The sequence below is a fragment of the Prionailurus viverrinus genome, chromosome B1 (assembly GCF_022837055.1).
Source record: "Prionailurus viverrinus isolate Anna chromosome B1, UM_Priviv_1.0, whole genome shotgun sequence".
Taxonomy (NCBI): domain Eukaryota; kingdom Metazoa; phylum Chordata; class Mammalia; order Carnivora; family Felidae; genus Prionailurus; species Prionailurus viverrinus.
In genome coordinates this window covers 49,009,643-49,037,122 of record NC_062564.1, presented here as the reverse complement: position 1 = coordinate 49,037,122, position 27,480 = coordinate 49,009,643, and the positions used below count along the sequence as shown (strand labels likewise).

The following is a 27,480-nucleotide window of genomic DNA, read 5'->3' as shown; positions in this document are numbered from 1 at the left end:
GGAGTTGGGGGGAGTTGGGTGGAGTTGGTCACTGTGGGGTTGGAGAAATCGTTTCTTTCCTCCTAGGTGCTCTTCTCTAGCACAACACCCTCCCCATCCCACCCGCATTATTTCTGATGCTTCTTCTACTTCAGTGAAACAAGAGGAATGGCTCACGTTCAATGTGAAAAGAGCCATGAGATTTTATTTTGGACTGGGAACCGCTCAGGAGCACAGTGCACCCCTGGAACCCTGTGGAGGGTTCGCCCAGCGGCCTTATGTTAACTCAAGCTCTCCCCTCCTGGGGGCACCGTCTTCCAACTCTGAGCCCCTCCCTCCGACCCCCTGGGGAGCGGTGCTCGGCGGCACGGAGCGTCCGTCTGGCCTTTCGCGGTGCAGATGCCCTGCCTCCCCTCCCCTCCACCCTACGCGCCCCCCGCCGGGTGCTGTACCGGAGCACTCCCCCACCCCCCACCTCCGCATCCCCTCTGGCGCCAGCTTCCAGAAAGCTCCCGGTGAATTCCACGGCGTTCTTTGGGCGTGAGTCATGCAGGTTTGCAGCCAGCCCCAAAGGGGGTGTATACGAGGCTGAGCGCTATAAATACGCGCGCCTCGCGGTGCTCAGCACGCGTCGCCAGGAGCAGCGCACCGTCGCCGGGCGCCGCTGACCGGTGAGATGTCCCCACCTCCTCGTCTACCCGGGGCAGAGCCCCATCGGGACCCACGGGAGGGCGGGGGTGGCACCCAGGCGAGGACAGGAAGATCGCTGGTACTCACAAGGCTGTCACAGCCGCGCTTTGGATGGAGTCGGGAAACCGGGGAAGGGAGGTGGTCCGAGCCTCATCACTAGGCCGCCGAGCCGGAGGCGGAATTGCTGGGGGTGGCGCAAGGGCCGGGACTCCGGAGCTCCGGCGCTCGCCAGCTCCAGCCACAATTGGATGGGCTAAATAGGACAGGTGTAGTGACCCTCCTGCAAAGATGGGGAGACAAAGACTTGGAGAACTAATGCCTAAAGCCGGTGGCCCAGACTAGTGAGTGGCGGAGCCGGGTGCCCGCAAAGGGCCTGCCTGCAGCATCTTCCTTGTACAGGTACTGATATCCAGTGATGATTGTCAGCTAGCCAGCTTGAGGCATCCTGTTTGCTCCCGAGAATTCTCTAGTTGTCTCCATAGTGTGTTTATGTTTTGATTTTAAGTACATGTTGCAACCACTTAAATCCCACTCTTTCTGCTTCCCAACGCACCAGGATGCATCAGAGAAAAGTCAGGCATACTCCATCAGACCTCAGACGTCTGATCCAACTGTCTCATTTTATAGATGATAATCTGAGGCCTGGAGAGGTTTAGGACCGTCTCCCAAGATAAACAGCAAGTAGGTGTCAGAATCGGGATTAGAACTGAAGCCTTGATCTTCCAGAATTTCTGGACCTAAAAAAAAAAGGAAAAAAGAAAAAAAAAAGATGCTGCTGAGGATGATGATGATGATGATTTTAAAAGAGAGAGGTTAAGAATTTAAGAATAAGTACAGATACAATGAAAGGATACTGGCAGGAGTGTTCATTATAATAACAGCGTGAAACTACATACAATTTAAATGCCCCACCGTGTGAAATAAGAGTACACCAGAAAATGGACTGTTACACAGCCACAAAAGGGTGCTTTTAAAGACTCTTTGGAGGTAGTGGGTACAAGGGATCTAATTGTATACAAATCCATAGAAAATAAAAGGAAATATACCACAGTGCTAGTATTTGCCTCTGGATGGTGTAAATTTCAGGTGTATTATTTTTTTTCTCCTTTACTTTCTACATTTGGGGAGGAGGTTCGATAGGAGCTTGGGCCTCGGGCTTTAAAAACCGTGCAGCTCACTAGCTGCGTGACCACTTTGCCCACTTTGCGTAGATGCCTGTGTCCTTCCCGTGGCTCCCTCTCCTAGGGTTAAGCCTCCTTGGGGGAAAGAGCCTGCCTGGGGGCTGTGGGGAAAAGGAGGGCCTTGGCTGGGCTTGTCCAATCAGAGCAACCGGCAGCCAGGCCCCCAGGACAGTCGCAGACAGTCTGAGGGCAAGCAGTTCCCTGTCCAGCCCCCGTTCCAGTGCCATCCTTGAACTAGTGGTGTCAATCTCACATTTGGAATCAGCATGATAATGAGACACCCCCCCCCCCCACGCCGCCGCCCAGCGCCCCCCCCCATCCCACCTCAGGCTGATTCTTAGATACTGTAAAGGAGCTGATCGTTGCATTAATAGCAAAGCCACACAAGGAGGGACCACGGGTGCCCGTTTCAGTCCCTCTGACCCTCTCCAAACATGCCACCTCCCCCCACTTCCCCGATAGATATTGCTAAAGCCCACAGTTGGTCCTGGGTCAGATTTCGACATCGTCAGAATTTACTATGATTATATAAGACCCCAGTATTTACAGAACACAGTCCCATCTCTGAGGTCCTTGTTGGGGACGTTTTACAGATGAGGACACTAAAGGCTCAGATTTAATTGACTTAGTGTCAAAGAAAGAACACTGGGCTGGAGGCTGGGAGGGCTTGGATTCTCATCCTGGGGTGGCCAGCTTGCTGCCAACCTTGGGGAGCCCCTATCTCGTCTCAGGGTCCTGCTTCCCCTCTCCCCCCCCACCCAGTTGAGATGGAGCGATGGGGCAGGAGACTGATCTTTTTCTCAGTTCAGGACTTGCTGGCCCCCCAGTGGACCCCAGGCTCCTGATGGGAGTCTCTGCACTGGCTGCTGGGTTTCTGGACTCCTCATTCAGTGCTCTTCTGGTCCAAACCTATTTTTGAGGCTCTTGTATGAATTTCTGAGAAGTATCCAGGGGCCTCTTCCCAAGAGGTGTTCTTGCTGGCTTTCTCTCTCTGGTCTAACAAAAGCTCTGTTTCTCTCTGAGGTGTTTCAGGCCTCAGTGAGCAGCTAGGGCAGAGCCCAGGAGCCCTGGGCCTTCTGGCAGGCCTGAAATAGCACCCCGACTCAGCCACCCACCCTGTCTTTGGGGAAGGCAATGACCCACTCTCTTCTCCCACGCTGCTCCTTTGCTCTGTGTGGCCAGTGGAGGAACCACAGCTTGGCTGTTTTACTAATTACTTTCTGGCAGAGGCTTCCTTTATTAATGTGCTACCAAGTGTCCATACGGGCCTGCTGAGCTGAAGGCAGTTTGTAGATGTTCACGATTTCAGGAAGGGGGCAACCCCACCTCCCTGCTCTGTTATGGGAAATGAGTGAGTTCAGATAAGCAGTGGGAGGGGGAGGCCAGAAGACGGGCTGCTGGGGAGGGGGGTTCTGTTTTAGGCAACAACTTCAGCTTCTGGGAAAGGGTCCATTGTGTAAGACTGGGCTGTCCTGGGCTCCGAGCAGTCAGCTGAATGGTGGCAGGGGCACCTTGGCAGGGCACCCTACTGTGGGCTTAAAGGGAACAGCCCTGTGAAAGAGACCTGGCAGGGCCGAGGCACATGTCCATCCAGAGGGAACTTCTCCTGGGGAGGCAGGGGGCCCACCTTTAACCCCTTGACTTTGCCTCTCCCCCCCCCCGTCTCTGAGCACAATTGCCCCACCCTCTGCTCTCCTGTATTTATACCCCAAATCTATGCTGCCTGGCTCACGTCTCATGCCAGGGATGGCAAATGGGATTTATTGTCCTTTGCTGACCCAAAGGGTTGGCTGTCACTGCCTCTGAGTCTTAAAAAGCAGTTTTAGGTGGTGTTAAGGCTCAGTGGAGAAAAAGGTGTGATTGACTGGTGATGCCTGTGGGCAGGATTAGTGGTGCACACAGCAGGGGGGCTGCTGAGCTCTGGGAGGCCATCCCCATGTTAGGGAGTTAGGGGTGGGGATGGAAAGGGCCGGTGAGTCATCCCAGAGAGGTGTTTTGAGGGTTTATTTGATATGAGCAGGTATCATCAGATAGACGTCCTTTCTGGATGCAGAAAGCAGTGTCCAGTCTTAGTCAGCAATTCAGGGGGAGGAGAAGGAGGAGGAGGAGGAGGAGGAGGGTGGGGAGGAGGGGAAGGGCTGGACCTGAGCCCAGGGCTCTGACTCCAGAGTTCTCCTTTCTTCTGCCTTAGGCTGCTTCTCCTATGGCTCCTCCGTGTACCCACCGCCTCTGCTTTCTTTTGAAGGTGTCCAGGGGCAAGACTGATCTTTTCTCCCAATTTCCCCAGGGATAAAAACACAGCATTGCCAGCTCAGGGGCTGGCTGAGGGCAGGGCTCCAGGGAAGCTGCTGTAGGCTGCAGGCTGGGCCGGAAACCAGCAGGCTGTCTAGCTGTTACCATGACAGTCTCCTGTTCTCTACAAACAGAGGCCTGTTGGGATTCCAGAATTGGAGAGCCGGGCACAATGAAGACCCTCCTACTGTTGGTGGGGCTGCTGCTGACCTGTGAGAATGGACGGGTTCTGGGAGACAAGGCGGTCTCAGACGCAGAGCTCCAGGGTAAGTGGAGCAGGGGTTCCCCTCGGCCACACTTCCTCACTGTCAGGGCCCCAAGTGGTAAAGACGGTTTTCTCCAGTGCATCAGGTCTGCTTGGCTCGGGCCGGCCTCTCCCAGAGCCTCATCTCTCCAAGCTGCCTGGCCTAGGTTCTTTGTGGTCAGGTGACTCCTAGACGTTTTTCAGGTGTATCTCAAGTGCTCAGAAAGCACTGGATGCTGCTGTATTCCTTTTGGGCTGTTCCCTCACCAGTCCGCTTGTCTTGTGCTCCCACCTTGTCCACAAAGGTCTACGAAGCCTGGATCATTTGCGCCTTGTAAGTTTCCATTTCTGAGTTTCCATGGCGCCTGCTGTATGTATCTGATACCACTCCACCTAGAAACTCAATGCTCCATATCCAGGAAGGGAGAAATGTCCTCCTTCAGAGCCCAGCCGGGGGTCCCCTCCTCTGCCAGGCCTTTCCTGAAACCTGTCCTCCCTCCTCCCCACCCGTGTCCTGCAAGCTGACTGCTTCTCTGCAGGCAGTAGTTGAAAACTCAGACTTTCAGATCGGACTTGGGTATGCGTCTGATACCTCTGTGACTCCCTAGCTGTATAACCTGGGGTAGGTATCTGACCTCACTGTGCTTCCTTTTCCTCATGTATGCAGTGGGCACGACGCCAGCACAGAGAGTATTAAATAAAAGGCGCGTGAAGTGGCCGAACTCAGTGTCTGGCCCAGGATAACCGCCAGAAAAGCCTTAGCTGTTACTCCTTCAGCTCTTCGGGACACCGTCTCATTGCCTTTGTCACGCGGTGTTGTGTCTTGATCGCAGTCTCCTCGCAGAACGGTGCCATTCGTTCATCTTTGTGTCCCCCATCACCTGGAACCGCGGAATAAAGAACTCAGACGTGCGGCTAAGCCGAATTCCAGAAACACTTGTATCCAAGATAATATTTTACCTTTTGGTGCTTAAACAGTCACACTTCCAGGATTTTTTGTTTTCCTTGAAAGTTTTCTTCTGCAGCTGGGCAGGCTGGTTCTCTAGAGCCGCAGGGGTGTCGTGGCGTGGTGCTGCTTGCTATCCCTCCTCTGGGGTGTGCCCGCTCCAGCGGGCTGTGTTCCTGAGCCACTGGTGTAGTCGCTACACCCTGGGATGGGAACCCGTGTCAGGGCAAAGCTGGGGCCCGGAGGCTGCCTGCCAGGGTGGGCACTGCCAGCCCCGGCAGCTCCTACACCCAGCTGGCCTTCCCGACCCTTCCAGCTGGTTCTAGGGTTACATGCCCCATTGCAGTCTCGTCCTCTCTCCTCCCTCTGCCTCCCTACCCTTCTCTTGCAGAAATGTCCACCGAGGGGAGTAAGTACATTAACAAGGAAATTAAAAACGCCCTCAAGGGCGTGAAACAGATAAAGACTCTGATAGAACAGACAAACGAAGAGCGCAAATCCCTGCTCAGCAACTTAGAAGAAGCCAAGAAGAAGAAAGAGGTGAGGACAGCCAGGTGACCGCACCCTCCCCCTTGGCTCGCCTCTGCTAGAGAGGAGGGGTGGCCCGGGCTCCTGTGGGGCCCTGCTGGGTTGCCAGGGTGACCCTCAGCCCTTCCAGGCCGGTGTCAGCTGATGCTGGGGCTGCAGTTAATAAATAGGGAGAGTTTCTTTGCTTTTGAAAGCTTCAAGGGGTGAGATCTTGGATCTGTTTTTTTTTTTTGTTTTTTTTTTTTTTTTTTTACCAGCCTGGCGCAGGGACTGATGATGCCAGGATTCACTTCAATAGATTTTTCTAAACCCTGACTATGCAAGCTCCAAGGTAGGCTTTGGATAAGGTCTGTCCCAGGTCAGGAGGGGGATGGGGCCCTGCCGGCAGGAAGCTTACCTAGTAGGGACAATACCTTTGGGGTTAAGGCAGGCACACAGCTGTATTGCCCCCCGGCTTTCTAGAGTTCTATTTCATGAAGAGACACCTAAGTCCAATAGTGAAAATAGCGGGTCTAGACTGTGCTTAATGACTCAACAAAACTAAAACACCACAATGCAATAAACAACTTATTTTAAAAATCAATAGTCTCCTTAAGTGTACCCTAAAAACCTACTCCCATTGCCTCCCTCCCCCTAATGAACGAAATGCTAAGACGGGGTCACCTGCTACCTTCATGACCCATAATGCATAGTAAAGCATTTACAAAAATTTTTTTTTAATGTTTATTTATTTTTGAGAGAGAGACAGAGCATGAGTGGGGGAGGAGCAGAGAGAGAGGGAGACACAGAATCCGAAGCAGGCTCCAGGCTCTGAGCTGTCAGCACAGAGCCCGACGCAGGGCTCAAACCCACGAACTGTGAGATCATGACCTGAGTTGAAATCGGACACTTAAGCGACTGAGCCACCCAGAGCCCCCATAGTAAAGCATTTTAAAGGCTCTGAGGGGTCACCTGGGTGGCACAGTCTGTTAAGCATCTGACTCGATTTTGGCTCAGGTCATGATCTCACAGTTGTGAGCCCACATCAGGCTTAAGAGTCTCTCTCTCCCTCTGCCCCTCTCCCCTGCTCATGTGCTCTCTCCCTAGAAATTTTGTTTTGAACTTTTAAAAGCTACAAAAAAAAAAGATAATAAAGGATAACTAAATACATAAAATAAAGGCTCTGAGAAGTTCTGCAGCGAAGAAGTTTGTGTAATTTCACTTAACCCTTTGTTTTCCAAATGGAATTGATCAGAGCATCCTTTTTTCTCCCCCTGATAGCTTTTAGCACAATTCCGTGGAAGCTGCTTCAGGAAATGCTGGCCTGGAGGCAGCTCTTTCTTTTGACACTTCGTGCCCTTCCTTGGCCTCAGTGGTTTTTTTCTCACCATTCAAGTAGCTCATGTAGAGGTGGCAGACAACTCTTGTTCTGGAGTTTTTGTGGTCATGATCACAGTTGGATATTCTACCATCCAGATTCTGTGATAAAAGCACATCAAGTTCAAGAAAAGACTACATTACTTATTTTTATTTTTTATTTTATTTTTTTACATTTATCTGTTTTTGAGAGACAGAGACAGAGCGTGAGCAGGGGAGGGGTAGAGAGAGAGACACGCACACACAGAATCTGAAGCAGGCTCCAGGCTCTGAGGTGTCAGCACAGAGCCCGACGAGGGGCTCAAGCCCACAAACTGTGAGATCATGACCTGAGCTGAAGTTGGACGCTCAACCGACTGAGCCACCCAGGTGCCCCAAGACTACATTGCTTCTTAGTTCTTCAGTATGTGAACGGGAAAGAGAGGAAGTGGGCAGGGCAGTTGATGGTTGTGAATTGGCTTGGTAAGAGGTATGGTGGCCTTTCCAGCAGCAGCAGGGTACCAGGGGTGCAGGGGACCTGGAACAGAGGAGGGATCTCTTGGAAGTCCGTGTCTTCCTGGTCAGCTCTTCACAGTGTAGATTTGCTTTGCAGTGTGGATGGTCTACTTCATTCTTCTTGGAAGTGTTAATACATTCATTTGTTGAGACTTTAATATAGAAAAGTGGAAGAGGAAAAGTTTTCCATAACCCTCTTACCTGAGGACTGTTAACATGTGATTCGTTTTTTACTACATTTTCCCCTTTGTATTCTTTTGACAGCCGCTATACTCAAAATCACGGTTTGTTAACATGGAAAAGTGCTTGTTACGCTATTTAAAACTTAACTACAAACACCCCTGCCAAACTACTTGTCCAGCCTCTGGGTGGACCACAATTTGCTTCACTGGCCTTCTAGTTTTAAGCATCCGGATTGATTCCAGTATTTTTTTTCTGCCATAAATGAATACTGTAACAAATATCTTCATGCATAGGGATTTTCCCTTTATGGCAGGAATTCTTTGGGATGGATTCTTATAGAATTATTGGACCAAGTGACATGGATGTACGAGAGAGTTTTGGTAGTTGTTGTGACTTTAACTTTTAATTAAGAAAAAAAATTTTAAGGCTATTTATTTACTTTGAGGAAGAGAGAGAGAGAGAGCAATCAGGGGAGGGGTAGAGAGAGAGAATCCCAGCACAGAGCCCAATACAGGGCTCGAACTCACCATCTGTGAGATCATGACCTGACCTGAAACCAAGAGTCTGATGCTTAACTGATTGAGCCACCTTAATTTTTTTCTTAATGTTTATTTATATTTGAAAGAGAAAGAGACAGCAGGGGAGGAGCAGAGACAAACAGAGATAGAATCTGAAACAGGCTTCAGGCTCTGAGCTGTCAGCACAGAGCCCAAGGCAGGGCTTTACTCACAAGCTGTGAGATCATGACCTGAGTGGAAGTCGGACGCTTAACTGACTGAGCCACCCAGACGCCCAGTGACTTTGATCAAGAAAGCTTGCTTATTCTCATTGCATGCCAGGGACTGTGGCTGCAATAGACAAATAAGATTCAGGACATCGGTGGAAGCTTTGGAAGACAACATTTAAACCCCAAAAGTGGAGAAGAGAAAGTTAGGTATAAGGGAGCGGTAAATCCTGGGGTTGAGACTAAGTGCAGCATCAGAGGAAGGGGATATCCACATGGGTTCTAGTGGCTGGACAAAACTGTAAGGAAGAGCGGGGTCTTGAAGTTGGGAAGGTATTTAGAGCTGGGTGGGGAGGGAAATCCAGGTGAGTGAGGGATATAGGAGCCAGAGGAGGAAATAAGCACGCTGTGTGGCCAGCCCTGGAAAGACCCGCCTGAGCGGTGGAGGGCCAGGCATCGCCGTGCGCCCTTGGAAAGCGTGAAGCCTGTGGTTTCCGTGTGGCTAACCTGGCCTCGTGTCCCCCTGTAGGATGCCCTAAGTGATACCAAGGACTCTGAAATGAAGCTGAAGGCGTCCCAGGGGGTGTGCAATGACACCATGATGGCCCTCTGGGAGGAGTGTAAGCCGTGCCTGAAACAGACCTGCATGAAGTTCTACGCTCGTGTCTGCAGAAGCGGCTCAGGCCTGGTTGGCCAACAGGTGAAAGGGGACGCGCCGCTGAGGACAGCTAGGCTCTGAGTGGGGGGTGCGGAGAGCTGAGTGAAATATGCTTCTACGCCCCTACACCCAGTTCCGACGCGCGGGGGGTGTTCCTCACGCCAAGCAATTCCCCCACAGCAGCCTACGATTCAGCCCCATCTGACACTGTCCACCTGGGAGGCAGCATTAGATCCCACAGGGTAAGGGCTCAGGCCCACAGGACCGTCCTCCCCACCCCGTAGCTTCAGCCGCCCATCCCAAGCCTGGCTTGTCACCTGTGCTTCTGTCCGACTGGCTACAGAGTGGAGGTTCCCACAATCCCCTCCTTGGGTTCAATTAATTTGCCAGAGCAGCTCACAGCTCAGAGACACAGTTGGCTTACTAGGTTATTGGTTTCTGATAAAAGGCTATAACTCAGAAAAAACAGAAGAGATGCATAGGGCAAGGTGTGGGGAAAGGGTGGGGAGCTAACACGCCCTCTGAGAGGGCGCCCCTCTCCAGTGTTTTCACATGTACACCGACCCAGAGGCTCCTCAAGCCCATCCTTTTGGGATTTTTATGGAATCTTCCTTCCGTGGTCATGATTGATAAAATCATTGACCATTGCAGATGGATTCAACCTCCAGACCCTCCCTGCTCCACCCCCCCCCCCCCTCCCCGACATCAGGAGGTGGGATTAAAACTTCCACCTTCTAATTGTTCTCATCCGGGTTCGCTCCTCTGGCCACCAGCCCCCATCCTTAGGTGCTTTCCAAAAGCCGCCTCATTAACATAACAAAAGACCTTTATTGCTCTCCTGGAAGGAAATTCTAAGGGCTTTAGGAACCCCACGAAGACCAAATATACATTTCTTACTATAAATCACAACATCACAGCTTCCTTTCACAAGCCCTGATGCAACTAATCAGTCCGGGCTGCGGCGGCACTGGGGCCCCCCCGGAGCGCCCATCATCAGTTGCTATGAGTGCACAAATGTGAAGTCATGGACCACACATGTGCCAGGTATTGGCCATCTGTTAGAAGGTTCTTCTCTAGAAATTATTAGCTGGGTAATGGAACAGCTTCGTGGTACAGCAGATCCTTGTGCCCGCTTAGGCAGAAGGAGTTAAGAACTTTGGCACATGAATATTGATCTCATCCTCCCCTGAGGGCCTCGCCTGGTTGGAGCTCATGAACTGAAGGCTGTCAGTTGGCCCTTGGCTGAGCAGAGGTGTGGGATCCTTCGTGGTCAAAGAAGAGACTAGTCTCAGGTGACGGGGGGTCTGTGCATCTCGTGGCCTCAGAGGCCTTCCTAAATTCTTCCCCATTGGGCAGGTAGAATGGAAGGGCATTGGCTCTCCAGTTGGGGGGCCAGGGAGCCAGTCCCAGCAGGATCTTTGGTCACGTGCTATGATTGAGGAGACCCAAGGGCAGTGAGGGGTCAGGATCAGCTCTTCTCAACACGCAGGAGGCCAGGAGGAGGCTGGGACCTTAGCAACCTTCTCCTAACTTGCCCATTTTGCCTGTTACAGCTTGAGGAGTTCCTGAACCAGAGTTCTCCCTTCTACTTCTGGATTAATGGCGACCGCATCGACTCCCTGCTGGAGAACGACCGGCAGCAGACCCACGCCCTGGACGTCATGCAGGACAGCTTCAACCGGGCATCCAGAATTATGGACGAGCTTTTCCAGGACAGATTCTTCACCCGTGAGCCCCAGGATACTTACCACTACTCACCCTTCAGCTCATTACAGAGGAGGCCTTTCTTCTTCAATCCCAAGTCCCGCTTCGCCCGGAACATAATGCCTTTCCCTGCATTCCAACCCTTGAACTTCCACGACATGTTTCAACCCTTCTTCGACATGATACACCAGGCTCAACAGGCCATGGACATCAACCTCCAGAGAATTCCCTACCACTTTCCGATGGAATTCACAGAAGGTGAAAAAATGTCTCATTCTTCCTAAGGGATGGGAACTAGCAGGTTATTGAGAAGCTCAGTAGAGTCTAAGAACATTGCTGGCGGCCTGGCGTGTGTTGTCTCTATTTCCCCCAGCAACTCCATGAATGGTATTATCCCCATTTAAGGAGGAGAAAATTATGACAGTAAAGGAGTGTGTCCAAGTATTCACAGCCGGAAAAGTATGACCTGGTCAAACTTAGCCCTGCCAGACTTGGAACCTTGTTTTTTCCAAGTTTACCATGCCCCTCCCAGCAACTGGTGGTCATGACATTGATTAGTTCATTTGAGAGAACCAGACAGCCTTTCTCTCGGGAACGCAGGTGGCTTTATGTGGATGCCATGCATATATTGGTGACCAATTATATAATGAGTCCATATTACAGTTTAGACTGTAATGTTCATGGCTATAACCTTGGGGCCTTGGTGGAGAATGAGCATGCAGTGAATATTTTTTCAGGGAATGAAGTCTAATATGGACATGAAAAGTCAATATATTTAGAACTGATTTCCTTCGTTGAACTAATAGACGTAGTTGGCCAACACCATCTCCTAAATGCTGCAGTGTGTTGGCTTGAAATGGTCTGGAAATACAGAAGGACCTTGAATTGAACAGCATCTACTGCATATCCGCAATGGGGGGGAGCCCTGTGTTATAAGGCGGCTCAAAGGAGGATCCCATTCCTGCCTTCAAGGGGCTTGCTGACTGGCTAGGGGGAGAGAAACGAGCCAGGTGAAATGCAAAGCAAAAATGGGTTCTGATGCCAAAGAGAGGCCCGTGGAGCTAACAGCAGTGTGGCGGCGGGAGGGTCTCATCCCCCAGAGACGGTGGGAGGCGAGGCCCTGGGAGCCAGCTCCTGGTCCTTCTGTGGGGAGCCCCGATCAGTCTGCAGGCAGATGACTACTTTCCAACCTGCATCTCAGGGGGGCAAATGGGAGCGTGGAAGGATCAGTGAGGTCTGGGTGGCCCATCACTATATTGCTCTGTGTGGGCCATCAGCATGACTCCCCCTTCCCTCCTGTGTCTCCAGAAGACAACCAAGACCGTATGGTGTGCAAGGAGATCCGTCACAACTCCACGGGGTGCCTGAGGATGAAGGACCAGTGTGACAAGTGCCAGGAGATCTTGTCAGTGGGTGAGTCGGGGAGCCCTGGGTCCCTGGTCCCTCACTGGGGCTCCCTTTATGGGGTCAGACACATGGGACTTGAAATTCCACTCTGCTGCCTTCTGGCTGTGGCACTGGGGACGGTCCTCGGCCCTGCTCCACCTGGGCCCCTCATCTGTAGACACGGGTTAAGATGGAGGGCTGTCCCTGAAATCGGGAGACAGCATTCTTTGATTTCCCCAGTTATCTTCTTCCCCAGGGCCCAGCCTGGTAGACCTCCTCATCTTCCCCTGCAGATGATGGAACTTTAGAGAATACGTATTCTGGTTAACAAACACTTACCGTGTGTTCTGCTGGCACCGCTATAAACACTTGGCAAACATTTACTCACTTCCTCAGAATGATCCTAAGTGAGGTACAGTTATTGTCCCTGTCTTAACAGAGGTGAAAGCTCGTAGTCACAGGATGGTTGAGTAACTTCTTAAGATTATAGGACACCCTTATGTTGGAGAGCTAGGCGTTTGGGACGTGTTTTTAACCAGTGTTTGGTGTTCTGTCCCCAGAACACATGGGTCACCGGTAGTGGTTGGTCCCGAAGCAAAGGAAATATAATTGACCTTTGAACAATGAGGGGGTAAAAGGAGGCGATAACGTAAGCTGTCTATTAACATGTAGTTCATATTCAACGTGTCTTATGTACTGTATTCTTCAAGTAAGCTAGAACAAAAGAGATCAAGAAAATCATAAAGAAGAGGGGGTGTCCGGTGGCCATGATCTCACAGTCGTAAGATCGAGCCCTGCCTCAGGCTCTGTCTGAGCGAGGAGCCCACTTCGGATTCTCTGTCTTCCTCCGTCTCTGCCCCTCCCCCACTCCCTCCTGCACTCTTGCTTTCTCTCTTACGAAAGAAAGAAAGAAAGAAGAAAGGAGGAAAGAAAGAAAGAAAGAAGAAAGGAGGAAAGAAAGAAAGAAAGAAAGAAAGAAAAGAAAGAAAATCATGAAGAAGAGAAAAACGACATCACAGTACTGCCTGGTATAGAATCCACACTGTGGACACATTTGAGGGTCAACTGTACTTCCCTTCAGCTGTTGCCCTCAGTTTTGTTAGATCTGCTCATTGACTAGTTTCTTGTTACTTTGAGTAACAGCTGTCAAAGCATCTAGAATGGTTCCTGGCACACAATAGTCTGTGCTCAGAAAGAGTTAATTGTTCCCCTTGTACATTGCAGATCAATCTTGTGGCTTTGTTCTTAATACGTTTGGGTTTGCCAGGGCAAGCCTTCAGAGTCTAGTTAAATATTCCTAGCCTCACTCCTATAATTTTAGAAGCCACTGCAAAATAAATACAAGTGCTGTGAGAGGCTGATGTATGAAGTGTAGATGAGCACTCAACCAAGCCTCCCGGGCTTTTCCCATAAAATATCGTAGTTAGAGTTGCAGAAATTACATAGTACTTTGCCACAAGAAAGTCTTGTTTAGGGCCAGAAGAAGAGACGCACAGATGCCAGGGCTCAAATTGGCACCCCTACCACTGATACTGTTTTTTTTTCAAGTTGATTTATTTATTTTGAAAGAGAGAGAGAGAGAGAGTGAGCATGAGGGTGGGGCAAGGGGCAGAGAGAATCCCAAGCAGGCTGCACGATGTCAGCGCACAGCCCGACTCAGAGCTCGAACCCACGACCGTGAAATCATATCCTGAGCCAAAATCAGGAGTTGGACGCTCAACCGTCTGAGCCACCCAGACGCCCCCCACCCAGCACTGAGGTTAATGGTCACTGGTCGCAGCTTGACTAAACTGCCTTCTCTTCTGCATTGAGAAAGAGTCACCACCTCTTACTGAAGGTGCTTGAACCAAATGAACACGCACTGCCCGAACACTCTAGACCAGGGTGTCTCAACTTTGGCACTCCTGACAATCCACACCAAATGATTTTTTGTCATGTGGCACTGTCCTGTGCCCTGTGGGCTGTAAACACCTGCTGTGGGCTGCAGCACCCCTGGCCTCTCCCCCGTGGGCACCAGTTGCCTCCCTTCCCCACCAGTCCTGACAACCAAAACTATTTTCAGACCTTGCCAAATATCCTCTGGGGGTTAGCAGAGCCCCCAGTTGAGATCCACTGCTCCAGACAGTCTGGGTTCTCAATGGCTTTCCTTATTTTTTAATTCTTCTCTGGTGAAAGAGTTAAGATTATTCATTGTATTGTCTTTTCAACCTGGCTTTTATTTCTTGCCCCACCTAACATTTTTGAAGTTGCAATACCTATGGTAATCACTTATATTAAATGCAGTGTGCAAAGATCTGTCTTCCCCAAGTCAGGGGATGCACCCTCCTTAGGAGAGTTTTGAAAAAATTAGGGAAAGAAAATCAGTAGTTTGTAAAGAGATAGTGGGTAGTTGCCCGCTCTTCTCAATCTGAAACCTGCAGTGAGTATTCAAGGACCAAGATGGGCAAGCCGGGACCCCCAGCCACCAGGCTGCTGTGCTTTGTGCCCCGAGGACCCTGGCCAGCTCTTTTGCCTCTTTTGACTGTTGGCACCGGATTTCCAGCTCTGCAGATATGCTCCAAAGACAGGCTTGGAGAATTTTCCAGAACCATAGACTCAGAGTAGGAAGGGCCTGCTCTGAGTAGCCCATGAATCATTCATTCTGTGACTTTTAGGCAATTGATTTACTTCTGCGGGCCTCAGTTTCATCGCTGGTAATACTTAAAGGCAGAATAGATGTGATTATCGGAGACAGGGGCTATCTAAAGCACTTATGTCATGTCTGGTACCGAGTAGATCCCCACAAAGGGTAGCCGTAAGTAACCCCTCCCTCGCTCCGGAAATGATCCATCCAGGGACGAGGGCAGCAAGAGCAGGTCCGGGTCTGAGCACAGAGACTGAGATCAGTGCTTCTCAAAGTGTGGTCCACACTGCTTGTCACCAGTCTTCCAAGGAGATAAGGGTCTTGCACCCAAAGGTAAATCAATGATGTCTCTAAGGACACTGTTTAGTTCAGGTGACATTGTTTTCCAGAGCAAGACTTCATCGATGAAGGAAGCTGCGTGCTGGTTTACATTCCGGGGTGAGCCCTGTTAACGTTGCAGACTGACAACACGTGGTTTGTGGCTCGGGACTTAACAGTAGCCCTGCTTTCGGTCCTGGCTCCGAGGACGGATTTCCATTCATGTTTTTATCCTTTTTTAGCTTTCCTTTTACATTTCTGCCTTTTCCCCCCCCCCCATCTCTGGGCAGACTGTTCTGCCAGCAACCCCTCTCAGGTGCTGCTGCGGCAGGAACTTAACAACTCCCTGCAGATGGCAGAGAAGTTCACCAAGCTGTACGACGAGCTGCTTCGGTCCTACCAGGAGAAGATGTTCAACACGTCCTCTCTGCTGAAGCAGCTGAATGAGCAGTTTAGCTGGGTGTCCCAGCTGGCTAATCTCACTCAGAGTGAAGACCCATTCTATCTCCAGGTCACTACGGTGAGTCATGTCCTGGCCGCGCACCGAAGCTCGGGGGCCCGGGACACGGTCCGGAGGCGATGGGAACCTTCCCTGGGAGTAAATGGGATGAAGGTATTAAAGGCAGCCCTTATGCTTTGGATCGAGCATTTGTCACATGGCAGGAAACATAAGAGCTTTTATGCACATGGTTGCACAGAAGCCTCATGACTCCGTGAGGTGTAGACTGTCGTGACCCCATTTTACGGTTGAGGAAAGTGAGAGAGACTCAACAGCGCGCCCAAGGTTTAATAACCGGTAGGTGACTCGCCTGGGCGTTTGAACTCGTGTGCTTGGCCAGAAAGCCTGTGCTCTTTCCACCAAGCTGCCTTGCTCTGTTGGATGCTTCATGAACTGGGGCCTTATTCTCTACCAGGGATAGAAAGCTTCTCTCTAGTGCTGGGAACTTTTTTTTTGTTTTTCTTTCCCCGATTCCTTTTCTGCCACTGGCCCAGCCAAAGCCACTGGCCCAAAGGAAACATGGTGGCTTAGGACCCATTTGTCTCTGTGGGGATCCCCACAGACTGGTCATTTGCAGACAATGTTTGTACGAACAGACAAGTGTCTCTGAACTCGGGCATTTCTGTTCACGGAGTTGTCCAGATGTCAAAATCAGTCAAAAGCAAAAGGGGTCCACTGTCCAGATTTCTGCCTGGCTTTTGTTGCAGAATGAGTCCATCTGGACCAGTTTTTCAGTCCTTCTCTTACCTTTCTTCCTTCTAGGTGAGCTCCCAGACTTCTGACTCCAACGTTCCCTCTGGCTTCACTAAGGTGGTTGTGAAGCTCTTTGATTCCGACCCCATCTCTGTGATGGTCCCAGAGGAAGTCTCCAGGAACAATCCTAAATTTATGGAGACTGTGGCAGAGAAGGCCCTTCAGGAATACCGTCAAAAGAACGGGTGAGTATGCAGGCCTTACCTGTCATCCTTCCGGGCCCAGCAGGTCCGCAGGAGCCAGAAACAGGGCAGCATAGCCAGCCTGGGAATGATGGCACCAGTAGCCAGAGCCCAGGGACGAAGGCAGAAAAATCAGTGGACATTTTAGTTTTCCTTTGAAGGATGTTCTTTCCTTGTTGATGAGAAGTTGAGTATTGGTTGCTGCCTGTCAGTGAATATCGAGCCCTCACCTTCCATTTTCCTTCATTTTATTTTCAGGGAGAAATGAGATGTGAACATTGCCTCTCCAAACATGGGGGCGTCTGAGTTCAGTTGCCCCCAAGATGAGCGATAGGCCCCTAGAGAGAGCCCTGCACGTCACCAAGTGACCAGGCCTTGCCCTCCTGTCCCTTCACCCAGCCTTTCCTCCCTCTGGACTCCACGCTGTAATGCCTGCGTTCGCTGATCATGGGAAGAAGTCCCACGTGCCACTAACTCAATAAAACCGCCAGTAATCAGAATGCTCTGGGATGTCCTCCTTTTATACTGTTTTTTTCTATCTCCCACATGCCTGCATTTTGATATTGAAAAAAAAAGAAGTAGAAAAGAAAAAGCAGTAGCAAAGATGGTATAAAGAATACCATATAATTGAGAATAAGTGGAGCGTGACAAAGTTAAACCGAAGGATTCTTGCTTTTAGGAGGAGAGAAATGTGTTCGAACAGCCAAGTGAAATAAATTTCTGAAAAGTGAATCTTGGCCACTCCATTATAAAACCGTTGATGTATTCTGATTCGGGGGGGGGGGGGGGTGAGATCTGAAGGAATACCTTGAAAACCAGAGTGAAGAGAGGGTACTAATAAGGCATACTGGGTATTTTAATATACAATTGCTATTTTCCTAATGGAAACTGTAGTCCGCAAAAGACAAAACGGGGTGATTTCCTTTTCACTTGGAATTCCTGTGGCACGGCCTTCACCGTGACATTGTTGGTATGCTGTCAATCCATACAACCCTTACTTACATCTGTCCCCTACACCATGATTTCTCTTCCACTTGGGTTTTTCCTGATGGCGAGATCTGACTTCTTAGTCTGCAGTCTGGCTGGGTTGCAGTACCCCATGCTACCAGCAGGTGGCCCCACCTAACTGTGGTACCTCCCTCAACGTTAAGTTACTAAGCATTTCCATTTATGAGTGTTTTGTAGCCATAGAATTCTTTTCATCAAATATACTTCGCACGAAGAAAAAAACATCTGGCCGCCTTCCAGGATTGTAGCTAAGTCTACATCATAAATTAAAAACTTAGAATATTCTTACATCACCTGTTCCTTGTCTCTCCCTTCTTTTAAGTTGTAAGGACCTCTGCCACACAAGGAACAGACTGCAAGGCTTAGGTCATCAAAGAAGCTGGTATTTTAGTATTAGCCTCAAGGAAATTCGGAGTAAAGTTAGTATGATTCACTTAATGATCTGTATTAATTAGGGTTACAAGCTCAGAAGGCATTTTGCTAAAATGGCCCTCATTGTAAATTGTACATCACATTAATGTCACATACCAGATTTCAAAATTTATTTTTTGCTTCCTATTATGTCTCTAGATGCTGGCAGCCACAGTATCTACATGTTGCTTTTTATGCAATCTACTTTATTTTTAATTATTTTTTAATGTTTATTTATTTTTGAGAGAGAGACAGAACACAAGCAGGGGAGGGGCAGAGAGAGAGGGAGACACAGAATCCAAAGCAGGCTCCAGGCTCCAGCTGTCAGCACAGAGCCTGACGTGGGGCTCGAACCCAAAAACCACAAGACCATGACCTGAGCCGAAGTCAGGTGCTCAACCAACTGAGACACCCAGGCGTCCATATGCAGTCTACTTTAAATTTCCTAGGCTAGGGGCACCTGGGTGGCTCAGTCGGTTAAGTGTCCAACTTCGGCTCAGGTCATGATCTTGTGGTTTGTGAGTTCAAGCCCCACGTCAGGCTCTGTGCTGACAGCTGGAGCCTGGAGGCTGCTTCTGATTGTTTGTCTCCCTCTCACTCTGCTCCTCTCCTGTTCACTCTCTCTCTCTCTCTCTCTCTCTTTCAAAAATAAATAAACATTAAAAAATGTTTAACTGTCCTAGGCTAGCACCTTAAAAGATAGTCTAAAGCTACTCTGAAATTTGCTGGGACCCAAACTGTCCATCCTCTTTCCCCCTTTGCACGGTGGCCTTGTTGAGGGTCCTTGGATGTCTCTCCATCCCTGACAGAAGTCCTGGTCTGAGGCCCTAGAAAAACCAAGGCAGGACATGAGATCACCAAAGTGCAGGGATGAGATGTGGGGAATTCTGGCAGGGGGACCATGGCTAATGGGCCCTGGGTTTTTGGCTTCTAGGATTATTGGAGCAAAGTGGGAACAGTGCCAGATGTTCTGAGAAGAGAGGGCTTAGTATCTGCCTGGTAAAGGTGGCACCACCAACCTGCAGTTAGGCCTTGTGTTGACACTTGATGGCCTTCTGCCAGGGAATTGTAACAAAAAGGAATCTGCTCACTGCATGGTGAAATGACACCGGAATTACGCAGTGTGCAGGTTGTGCAACTGTACCAGTAGCTGTGAGCCAGCTAAAGTGCTCTACAACTTGGGCCAATTGCTTCATGTAATTCCATTAGGTCCCACGGTTACTCTCTAGGCACATTACAAAGGCTTCCAGGAGTCGCCTTCATTAGAAAAGTGTGTGACCCAGGGGTCTGGATGAAAGAACATCTGACCTCTGTTCATTGTGCCCCACAGGGGCTATTGTAAGGGACCTCGGGTTGCCCACCCTTCTCAGTGAAGTAGCAGGGAATAGAGGAGGGGTGAAAGCCAGGAAGCTGCCCATGATGCGGAACAGAGCTCACCACTAAGTGGAGGTTGTGGGTCAATGGAAGGCCATTTGGCTCGGGCTTCACTTTCCCAAAGGGCCTCCAATTAGGCTTTTGACGTCATCTCCACTGGGGTTACCCTTTGATCACAGAGTCAGGATGACAGGATCAAAGGAAAATGCTCACCATATAACAGTACCTTTGTCCCACGGAGAGGGGGCTGGAGGCTTGGACTGCTTGGCAGGGGTCTAGGTCAGACAGAGGGACTGCTCTCTACGGGTGTCCAAGCGAAGTTCAAAGGCCGACCAAGGAAACTATCATCCTGTCTACAAGGAGAAGAGGCCATCTTGCACTAACCCTCTCGATGACCAGACCAAGCAAGACCCCGCCCCACCTCAGATAACCTCAAGACAGCTAGAGCAGGAAGAGCGGAGGATGGGAGGGGTCAAGAGCTGGACCACGCCCCTTCCTGTTCTCTCTGGGCTCTCAGAACCCAGGGCTGGGGGTGTGCGGGAGGGTAGAGTGTGCCCCTCCCCTCCTCCCCCCCTCCCCTCACAGGGGAGGAGAAGAGTCTAGGTTTGGGTATTAGACTGACATTCTAAAGTAAACAAAACGGACTGTTTTATTAACTGGGATGTTTCCAGGAAGTTAAACAGTCTGCTTGAGATGTTGTTTAGTGATGGGCACAGTCCTTAGAATGAATCAGATTATTTCATGTTTGTGCCCCCAAATGAGTTGAAACTCCACAATTAACAAATTCCAGAAGCTCTTATCCACAATGAAGCATGAGGCCCGGACAAGGAGTGTCGTGGGGAGAGGTCACTTAAGAGTCAGGTTGCAGAGATAATTGGGGCCATTTACTCACAGCCATGCAGCTGGTAAGTTGGCAGAGTTGGGATTGAACCCCGATCTGATTCTGCCTCACTGCCCTGTTCTAGCTGCTCAGGCTCCCCACGTCCATAACCTATCCAGACCCAGCATTGCCTGGTATTTTCTAGCTGTAAGAGCAACTTGGCAAACCCAGGAAATACGAAATTGTTCTAAAGGCAATGTGAAAAGGACTCAGGTCTGCAGCACTTATTAAAGGAATTAATGATTACCAAATCAATTAGTGTACTATCAGTAAATGCCAGACCGCATGGAGCAGATTTACGAGGTTAATAATGAACTCTGTTTGCCTCTGGGAGATTCTCAACCCCTCGGTCATAATCCTCCAGGTTTATGGCATCGCTCAGAGCTGTGTGGGCAACAGCAAATTTTCCACTTCCTCCTGCCCACCCCCACCGCTCTGAGGCCCATTCCCTGACGGCCAACATTTGCCTTCAACCTGTCGGGGTCGCTCCAAGGTGGGAAGAGCTCACTGGGGCTGGGGTCGGGGATGGAGAGGATGGCACCGTTACCTGCCTGCTCTCATCCTTTGCCTCCAGCACGTGGGGGAGCAAAGACGCTGACCTTGAACTAGTACCAGACATTCCCCCTTCAATCTCCTCTTGGTCTCTGTCCCTCTCTGGTGCCCAATTCAGTAACTGGTGACAGGCGGGCCACTTACCCGCCTTACCCAAAGGTAAGGCAGGCCTTACCTTCGTTAAGAGACTTTTGACCTCTTTGCATATGACGGCATGTGTATAAAATCACAGAGATGCACTGATGGCATCAAAGGAAGGTATTCATTCTCCAAATCCAATCCTGCATCCAGTCACCAGCCCACCCGCATGGAGTGCACAAGGTATTGACCTTTAAAATAATATCCTGCAGTTATCTTGAACATCGTTCTCTCCCTCCGTGTGGGTGTAAAGGCATTCATTTGTGGATGCCAACAGTGAAAAAAAAAACACACCCAAATTTTGATAATTTTCTTTTGGAAGTTTCTGGAAATGTCTAGGTGTCTCTGAAGAGCCCTGCCACGTAGGGAAGAAAACCCGGGTGAAACCAAGATAAGTCAGGCTCGGGTATGCTCAGACTGCTTTATTCTATGCTCCGTTCATCCATGGGTTCAAGGCCCCTTGGGATTAGGGTACTCATAGCTATGTTTCCAGCTTCCATTCCCCTGTTCTTGGATAGCTCCTGCCTTGGGCCTCATTTCTAACTGGAGACCTTCCTTCTAAGATCTTCCTTGTAGGGGGCCCAGGAACCTCTTCTAAATTTGAAACTTATGGTTGCATAAAGAACTCTTCCCAAGGGGGACAACCCAAAAGAGACTCATAAATATGGAGAACAAACTGAGGGTTGCTGGAGGGGTTGTGGGAGGGGGATGGGCTAAGGGGATGGGCTAAATGGGTAAGGGGCATTAAGGACTCTACCCCTGAAATCATTGCTTCACTATATACTAACTAATTTGGATGTAAATTTCAAAAATAAATAAATAAATAAATAAAGTTAAATTATAAAAAAAAACAACTCTTCCCTCTCAGCGACCCCCTCCCCTCTGCTGCCCCCCCCCCCCCCCCCCAGCGCCTCCCTCAAGGTCTGCTCCCTTCTCTGTGGCATTTCTGGCCACTTGTTAGTTTGGGACTAGCCAGCTAGGCAGTCAGGGCCTGGCTGCTTGGTTTCTGCCTGGGTACCTTAGCTGGGTCAGGACAGCTGCCACAGGGGGGCACCATGAGTCCCGTTCTGGGGCTGACAGTGGCTGCTGACCTTGAGGGAAGCCCAAAGTGGTGTTCCAGCTCCACACACCACCCCCCACCCCCCAACCCCGGGCCCCCCACGCCCGTGCCCTTCGATGCCCCCTCCCTCCAGTCAGCTCTGTCTACCCACCCCCTTATCTATCCTCTTGGCCCTGCCCATGAGGTGACCAGGTTGACTCAGTTTTGGGCTCTCCCCATGCAGAAACATTTGCAAGTGAAGTGAGCCATCATCTGTCTTGGGTCTTTAAATGTCTCACGTCTTCGCATTTGGGGAGACTTTCTGGGTGGAGATGCATCTTTCTGAGACCCTCAGAGCTCACCGGACCCCTCCCATTCTTGGCTCTGCCCTGTGGGATGGAGGGCTGGGTGGCTGCCTGAGGTGAGAAGCTGCCCACAGTTCACCTGCTCTACTTGGTGGGATATGCACCTTTTCTTCTGGCTGGTGACCTCTCACCCCAAATGTAACCTTGAGACCCCTCATGGCTCAGCAGCCCCGATGCTGCACTACAATTTAGTTTCCCATTGGCCCAGGGGAGACACTGTTCCTCATCCTTCCATCTGTCTCTTTAGATGGTGCAGGCGGTCACTGTCCAGTGTTGTAAGCACAGTCTCGGAGCACAGGTCCCAAGCTCAGCACCCATGACTTTCCAGGTCTCCTGAGATGAGAGTGTTTGCCAAGGGGGCAGAGCTGGCTCATGCTACCTGAGGCTGACACCATAAGGGGCCGCTGGGAGAGAAGAGAGGTTGGCCGGTGGGAATCTGGGATAGAAGTAAAGGAGGAATCAAGGAAGGAGAGCAAAGCGGATCAGTACACATGACTCAATGCCAAAAGGATTCTGCAATCAGAATCTTTTGGTGGGGCGGCTGAGCAGCTCGATCGGTGAAGTGTCCATCTCTCGATTTCGGCTCAGGTCACCATCTCACGGTTGGTGAGTTTGAGCCCTGCATCGGTTCTCTCTCTCCCTCTGCCCCTCCCCTGCGTGCATGTGCATGTGCATGCACACTCTCCCAAAATAAATCGATGTAAAAAAAAAAAAAAGAATTTTGGGGAAGCACGACCTTCAGGCATCAAAAGATCCCAAGTCAAAGGAAGAGTAAATTATCTTCCTCAAAGCCTGAGCCAGAAAAGACATCTGGGTTCTCTGATAATTAGAAAGTCTATTTCCAGAATATTCTTTTGCCCTAGCATTCCAGGAATTGAAGTTTTACTGAATCTCAAGGTTTCAGACATAAGCCATTGCACTGTGTGTCCCTTAATATCTGTACTTCTCCTGCTGGGGTAGATGTGAGGGGCCAGAAGACCACAGAACAAACATGGTACTCCTTCCTAGAGTGGAAATGCCATTTAAAGATTTGGAAAGTAAAATATTACTCAAAAGCTTGAAACACAATTATATAATGAAATAGAATGCAACATTCATAGATTTTAAAAATTCAAACTCTCAAAAATAAAGGGCTGCAAGACATACTTTGGTTGAAAGGCTTGAAGACGCTGCCTTTCCTAATTTGCTGTGTGGTGTTGGACACATTTCTTCACCTCTCTGAGCCTCAGTTTCCTCAACTGTAGAACATGAGAGATTGGGCTCCATGATTTCCAAAGCCTCAGGCTTTTCCCTCCTATGCTTGTCTTTTTATTAACTTTACTCATCCCTTATGTATCAGTCAGGGTCCTCTGGAGAAATAGAACCAATTCATATTTCATATTCATGCAAGAAATTGGTTCATGTGATTTTCCCAAGCCTGAAATCTGTGGGGCAGCCACACAGTCCGGAAACTCAGTCAGGAACTTTCGAGGCAGAGTTTATTATTCTTCCAGAAACCTCAGTTTGTGCTTTTAAGTCTTTCAACTGATAGCACAAGGCCCACCCACATTTTTGAGAATGATTTCCTTTACACAAAGTCATCTGATTGTAGATATAAAGCACATCTACAAAACATGTTCAGATCAATACCTAGATTAAATAACTCAGTGTTAGAGTGTACTAAGTTGACACATAAAACTAGCTGCCATACCTGTGATACACATTTCCAAGCAGGACCAGTTGGTGCTCAGAAGGACGCTAAGCTTGGGGAGCCTGGGTGGCTCAGTCGGTTAAGTGTCCAGTTTGACTCAGGTCATGATCTCACAGTTCGTGGGTTCTAGTCCTGAGCCAGGCTCTGTACTGACAGCTCAGAGTCTGGAGCCTGCTTCAGAATCTATGTTTCCCTCTCTGCTCCTCCCTTGCTCGTGCTCTGTCTCTCTCTCAAAATTGAATAAATATTTTAAAAATATTTTTTTAAAAAGGATGCTAAGTTTAATTCTCTGTTGTCAGGAGACCTGTTGAAATTTTTTAATTGTTTTGCTCTGGGACCTGTGAACTATATAATCAGTCCTGCTGAAGGGATCGTTCTGGCTCTCATAGTCATGAACTTGGTTCTGGCTGAAGTAACCTCCCTGAGGAAGTTGAGTCCAAGTGCCCTGGCTGGGTCTTCATGGCTGTGCCACTCCCCTGACACTTCTTCTTATCTCTGCTGTTGCTATTTAATGTCCTATGCATGTTAATTTTGTTTCCCTGAACTAGAATATAAATTTCTTCATTGTTTCTGGAATAAGAAATATAGCACATAAAGTTTACCGTTTTGTGTTATTGTTTTATTATTAAGTCTACAGTTCAGTGGCATTATCAAGCACATCCCCATTGTCATGCACCCAGCACCAGCATCCAGACTTTTTAATGGTCTGGAACTGAAACTCTGTCCCCATTAAATATTAACTCCCTGTTCTCTCTCCCCCAGCCCCTGGCAACCACCATTCTACTTTCTGTCTCTATGAAGTTGACTACTCTAGGTACCATCTAAGTGGAATCATACAGTGTTTCTTTTTGTGGCTGGTGTATTTCATTTAGCACGATGCCCTCAGGGTTCACCCACATAGCATAGGTCAAAGTTTCCTTCCTTTTCCAGGCTGAGCAGTATTCCATTGCACGTATGTTGCGCACTCATTCCTTCATTCATCTAGGGGCACTTGTGTTGTTTCCACCTTTAGACAATTGTGGATAATGCTGCTATGAACATGGTGTACAAATACCTCTTCAAGGCCTGACTTTCAGTCCTGGGCATATACCTGGAAGTGGAATTGCTGGATCATATGGTAATTCTATGTTTAATTTTTTGTGGACCCACCATATTGTTTTCCAGAATGGACGCACCATGTTACATTCCTACCAACAATGTGCAAGCTTCACTTTCCCCACCTCCTTGCCAACACTTGTTATTTTTTGGAGGTTTTTTTGGTTTTATTTGTTTGTTTTAACAACAGTGACCCTAATGGGTGTGGTGATATCTCATTGAGGTTTTATTTGCACTTCCTTAATGATTAGGGAATGAACTAATCATTCCTTAATGATTAGTGATGTGGAGCATCTTTTCATGTGCTTATTGGCCATCTGGATATCTTCTTTGGGGAAATGTCGACTCAAGTCTTTTGCCCATTCAAACATCTGTTGTTATTGTTGTTGTTGAGTTGTTAAGAGCTCCTCACATACCATGGATATTATCCTTTTATGAGATATGAGATTAGCATATAAGTTTCTTGAGGTCAGAAACCTGTCCTAATGTTCTCTTAATCCTCCCAAGCACTTGACACCTACTGGATGTTCCATGAACGCTCACAAAAGAATGATCACAAAGTGTGGTAGGTCAGAGGCAAGTTGAAACTAAGTTTGCAAAAGGAATGGGAAGAACATTTTCCAGGCAGGCTCAAGACCCATGAGCTCTGGAGGGAAGCCAGGAAATTAGGGAGCCTCCTGTTACCTGGAGATGAAGAGGAGGGCGCAGAGAGTGAATCAATTCTTGGTCTTTATTTAAAAGAAGGCAAGGAGAGTCCCACTCCTCAAACATCCCCTGAAGCAGCCATGCTTGAAGGTCAGGTGATGGGAGGTCAGGGGGACGGGGAGAAACTGGGAGAGGGCAGTTCCAGGGCAGGTGGGCATGCACCTGGGCATCTGAAAAACCCTCAAGGGTGACAGGAGGCAGAACACAGTACACAGGACTGCTGTGCCCAGACACACGTTAACGGGGGCCCTGGAGTCACAGGCAACTAGCCGGCAGGTGGAAGCTGTGAATGACCGAAGGCCTGCCCTCTTCAAGAAACATAACATTTCAGGGTTTCTCTATTTCCTGGGAAAGAATGTGGTGACTGTAGGTTCGGGGAAGGGGGCTGCCGCAAGGAGATGTAGAGATTTGGGTGCTCTTCCTTGCATGGGGTTGTTGCAGGGATAAAGGAAGGAAGAGAGTGGGGAGCCCTGCCTAGATCCAGGCTCACGGCTGTGGGTGGGAGCAGCTGTGGGTGCCGTGGCAGAGGGCCCGCGGAAAGAGGTCTGCTCCCCATCGGGCCAGTGGGGACATTGAACCTTCAACCTCCTGGAGGTGGACCTGAGGGATGGGATGGGGTTCGCTCAATTTATTCTGTTTCTGCTTCAGTAGAACACCTTCTCCAGATACGCATTCAGGAACATCCCAGTAGGGTCCAGCTTTTCTCGGATGGCACAGAACTTTGAAAAGGCTGGATACATTTTCTCAAAGTCCTTCCGGGTACAGTTGTGGGCCTGTGGAAGCAACCAGACACAACAGACCTTGTTTCCTAGAGCTGACATTTCAGTGGGGCTGCATGCCTGCACACGTGACCCTCCCATCCCCAGGCACACACACGCGTGAATGCGCACACATGTATCCACTTACCCGCACGTGCGTGCATGCATACAAAATGCATGTGCCCATACCTACACATGCATGTGTATGTGTGCACACATATCCTTGCACACACAAGCATGCATGCAAGTACCCACATAATGTAAAGACCCAAACAGAAGAGAGGAAGTTCTTGGAAGGTAAAGACGGAACGTGTTACAGCATTAACATTAAACTCTGGATTCCCTTTACCACCCCACAGCGTGACAGTGGAGAGGGCTCTGCCCCCAATTCTATTGCTAACTAGTAAGTCCCATCACTTCTGAAGACTCTCAGTTTCCCTATCTGTTAAAGGGGCTCACTGACTCCTGCCTTACCCTGCTCACAGAGGTTTCCATGAGAATCGAATAAAATGAGATGAGAAATTTCTCTGAAAACTCTCAGGGAGACTTCACGGAGTATAACCACTGAGCTATTGGAACATGAATGTTGGGGGAAGCTGGGCCTGGGTCAGCTTCCTTCCTGTGACTTGCTTAGCCCTTGGATCCCAACTTCTGAGCCTTGGTCAGGCAGACGAACAGGGAAGAGAGGCGCCCTCTGGTGGGCCCCAAGCTCACAGCAGCTGCC

At 49.5% G+C, this 27,480-nt stretch overlaps 2 protein-coding genes across 3 annotated transcripts in view; one reads left to right on the top strand and one right to left on the bottom strand.

Annotated features, from left to right (window-relative positions):
- Nucleotides 1-517: 517 nt before the first annotated feature.
- On the top strand, nt 518-17,241 carry CLU (clusterin). Its single transcript, XM_047857184.1, has 9 exons — nt 518-650; nt 4,277-4,408; nt 5,724-5,872; nt 9,148-9,318; nt 10,830-11,238; nt 12,289-12,393; nt 15,598-15,827; nt 16,569-16,744; nt 17,000-17,241. The coding sequence occupies exons 2-9, from the start codon at nt 4,315-4,317 to the stop codon at nt 17,007-17,009; spliced, it is 1,344 nt and encodes a 447-aa protein (XP_047713140.1). The 5' UTR covers nt 518-650; nt 4,277-4,314; the 3' UTR covers nt 17,010-17,241.
- An 8,772-nt stretch (nt 17,242-26,013) lies between these two features.
- LOC125164964 (L-gulonolactone oxidase) overlaps nt 26,014-27,480 on the bottom strand; it is a 34,097-nt gene continuing 32,630 nt past the window's right edge. For both annotated transcript variants that reach the window (XM_047857694.1, XM_047857695.1), the window contains exon 11: nt 26,014-26,771. In XM_047857694.1, coding sequence (XP_047713650.1) covers nt 26,643-26,771 — 129 coding nt within the window. In that variant the 3' untranslated portion in view covers nt 26,014-26,642. The remainder of the gene's footprint in view (nt 26,772-27,480) is intronic.

Bases quoted from the DNA above. Each gene is read 5' to 3' on its own strand.
- CLU (XM_047857184.1), top strand. From the start codon at position 4,315: ATGAAGACCCTCCTACTGTTGGTGGGGCTGCTGCTGACCTGTGAGAAT. The intron at 5,873-9,147 runs GTGAGGACAGCC...GTCCCCCTGTAG, and splicing joins AAGCCAAGAAGAAGAAAGAG to GATGCCCTAAGTGATACCAA. The intron at 9,319-10,829 runs GTGAAAGGGGAC...TGCCTGTTACAG, and splicing joins CAGGCCTGGTTGGCCAACAG to CTTGAGGAGTTCCTGAACCA.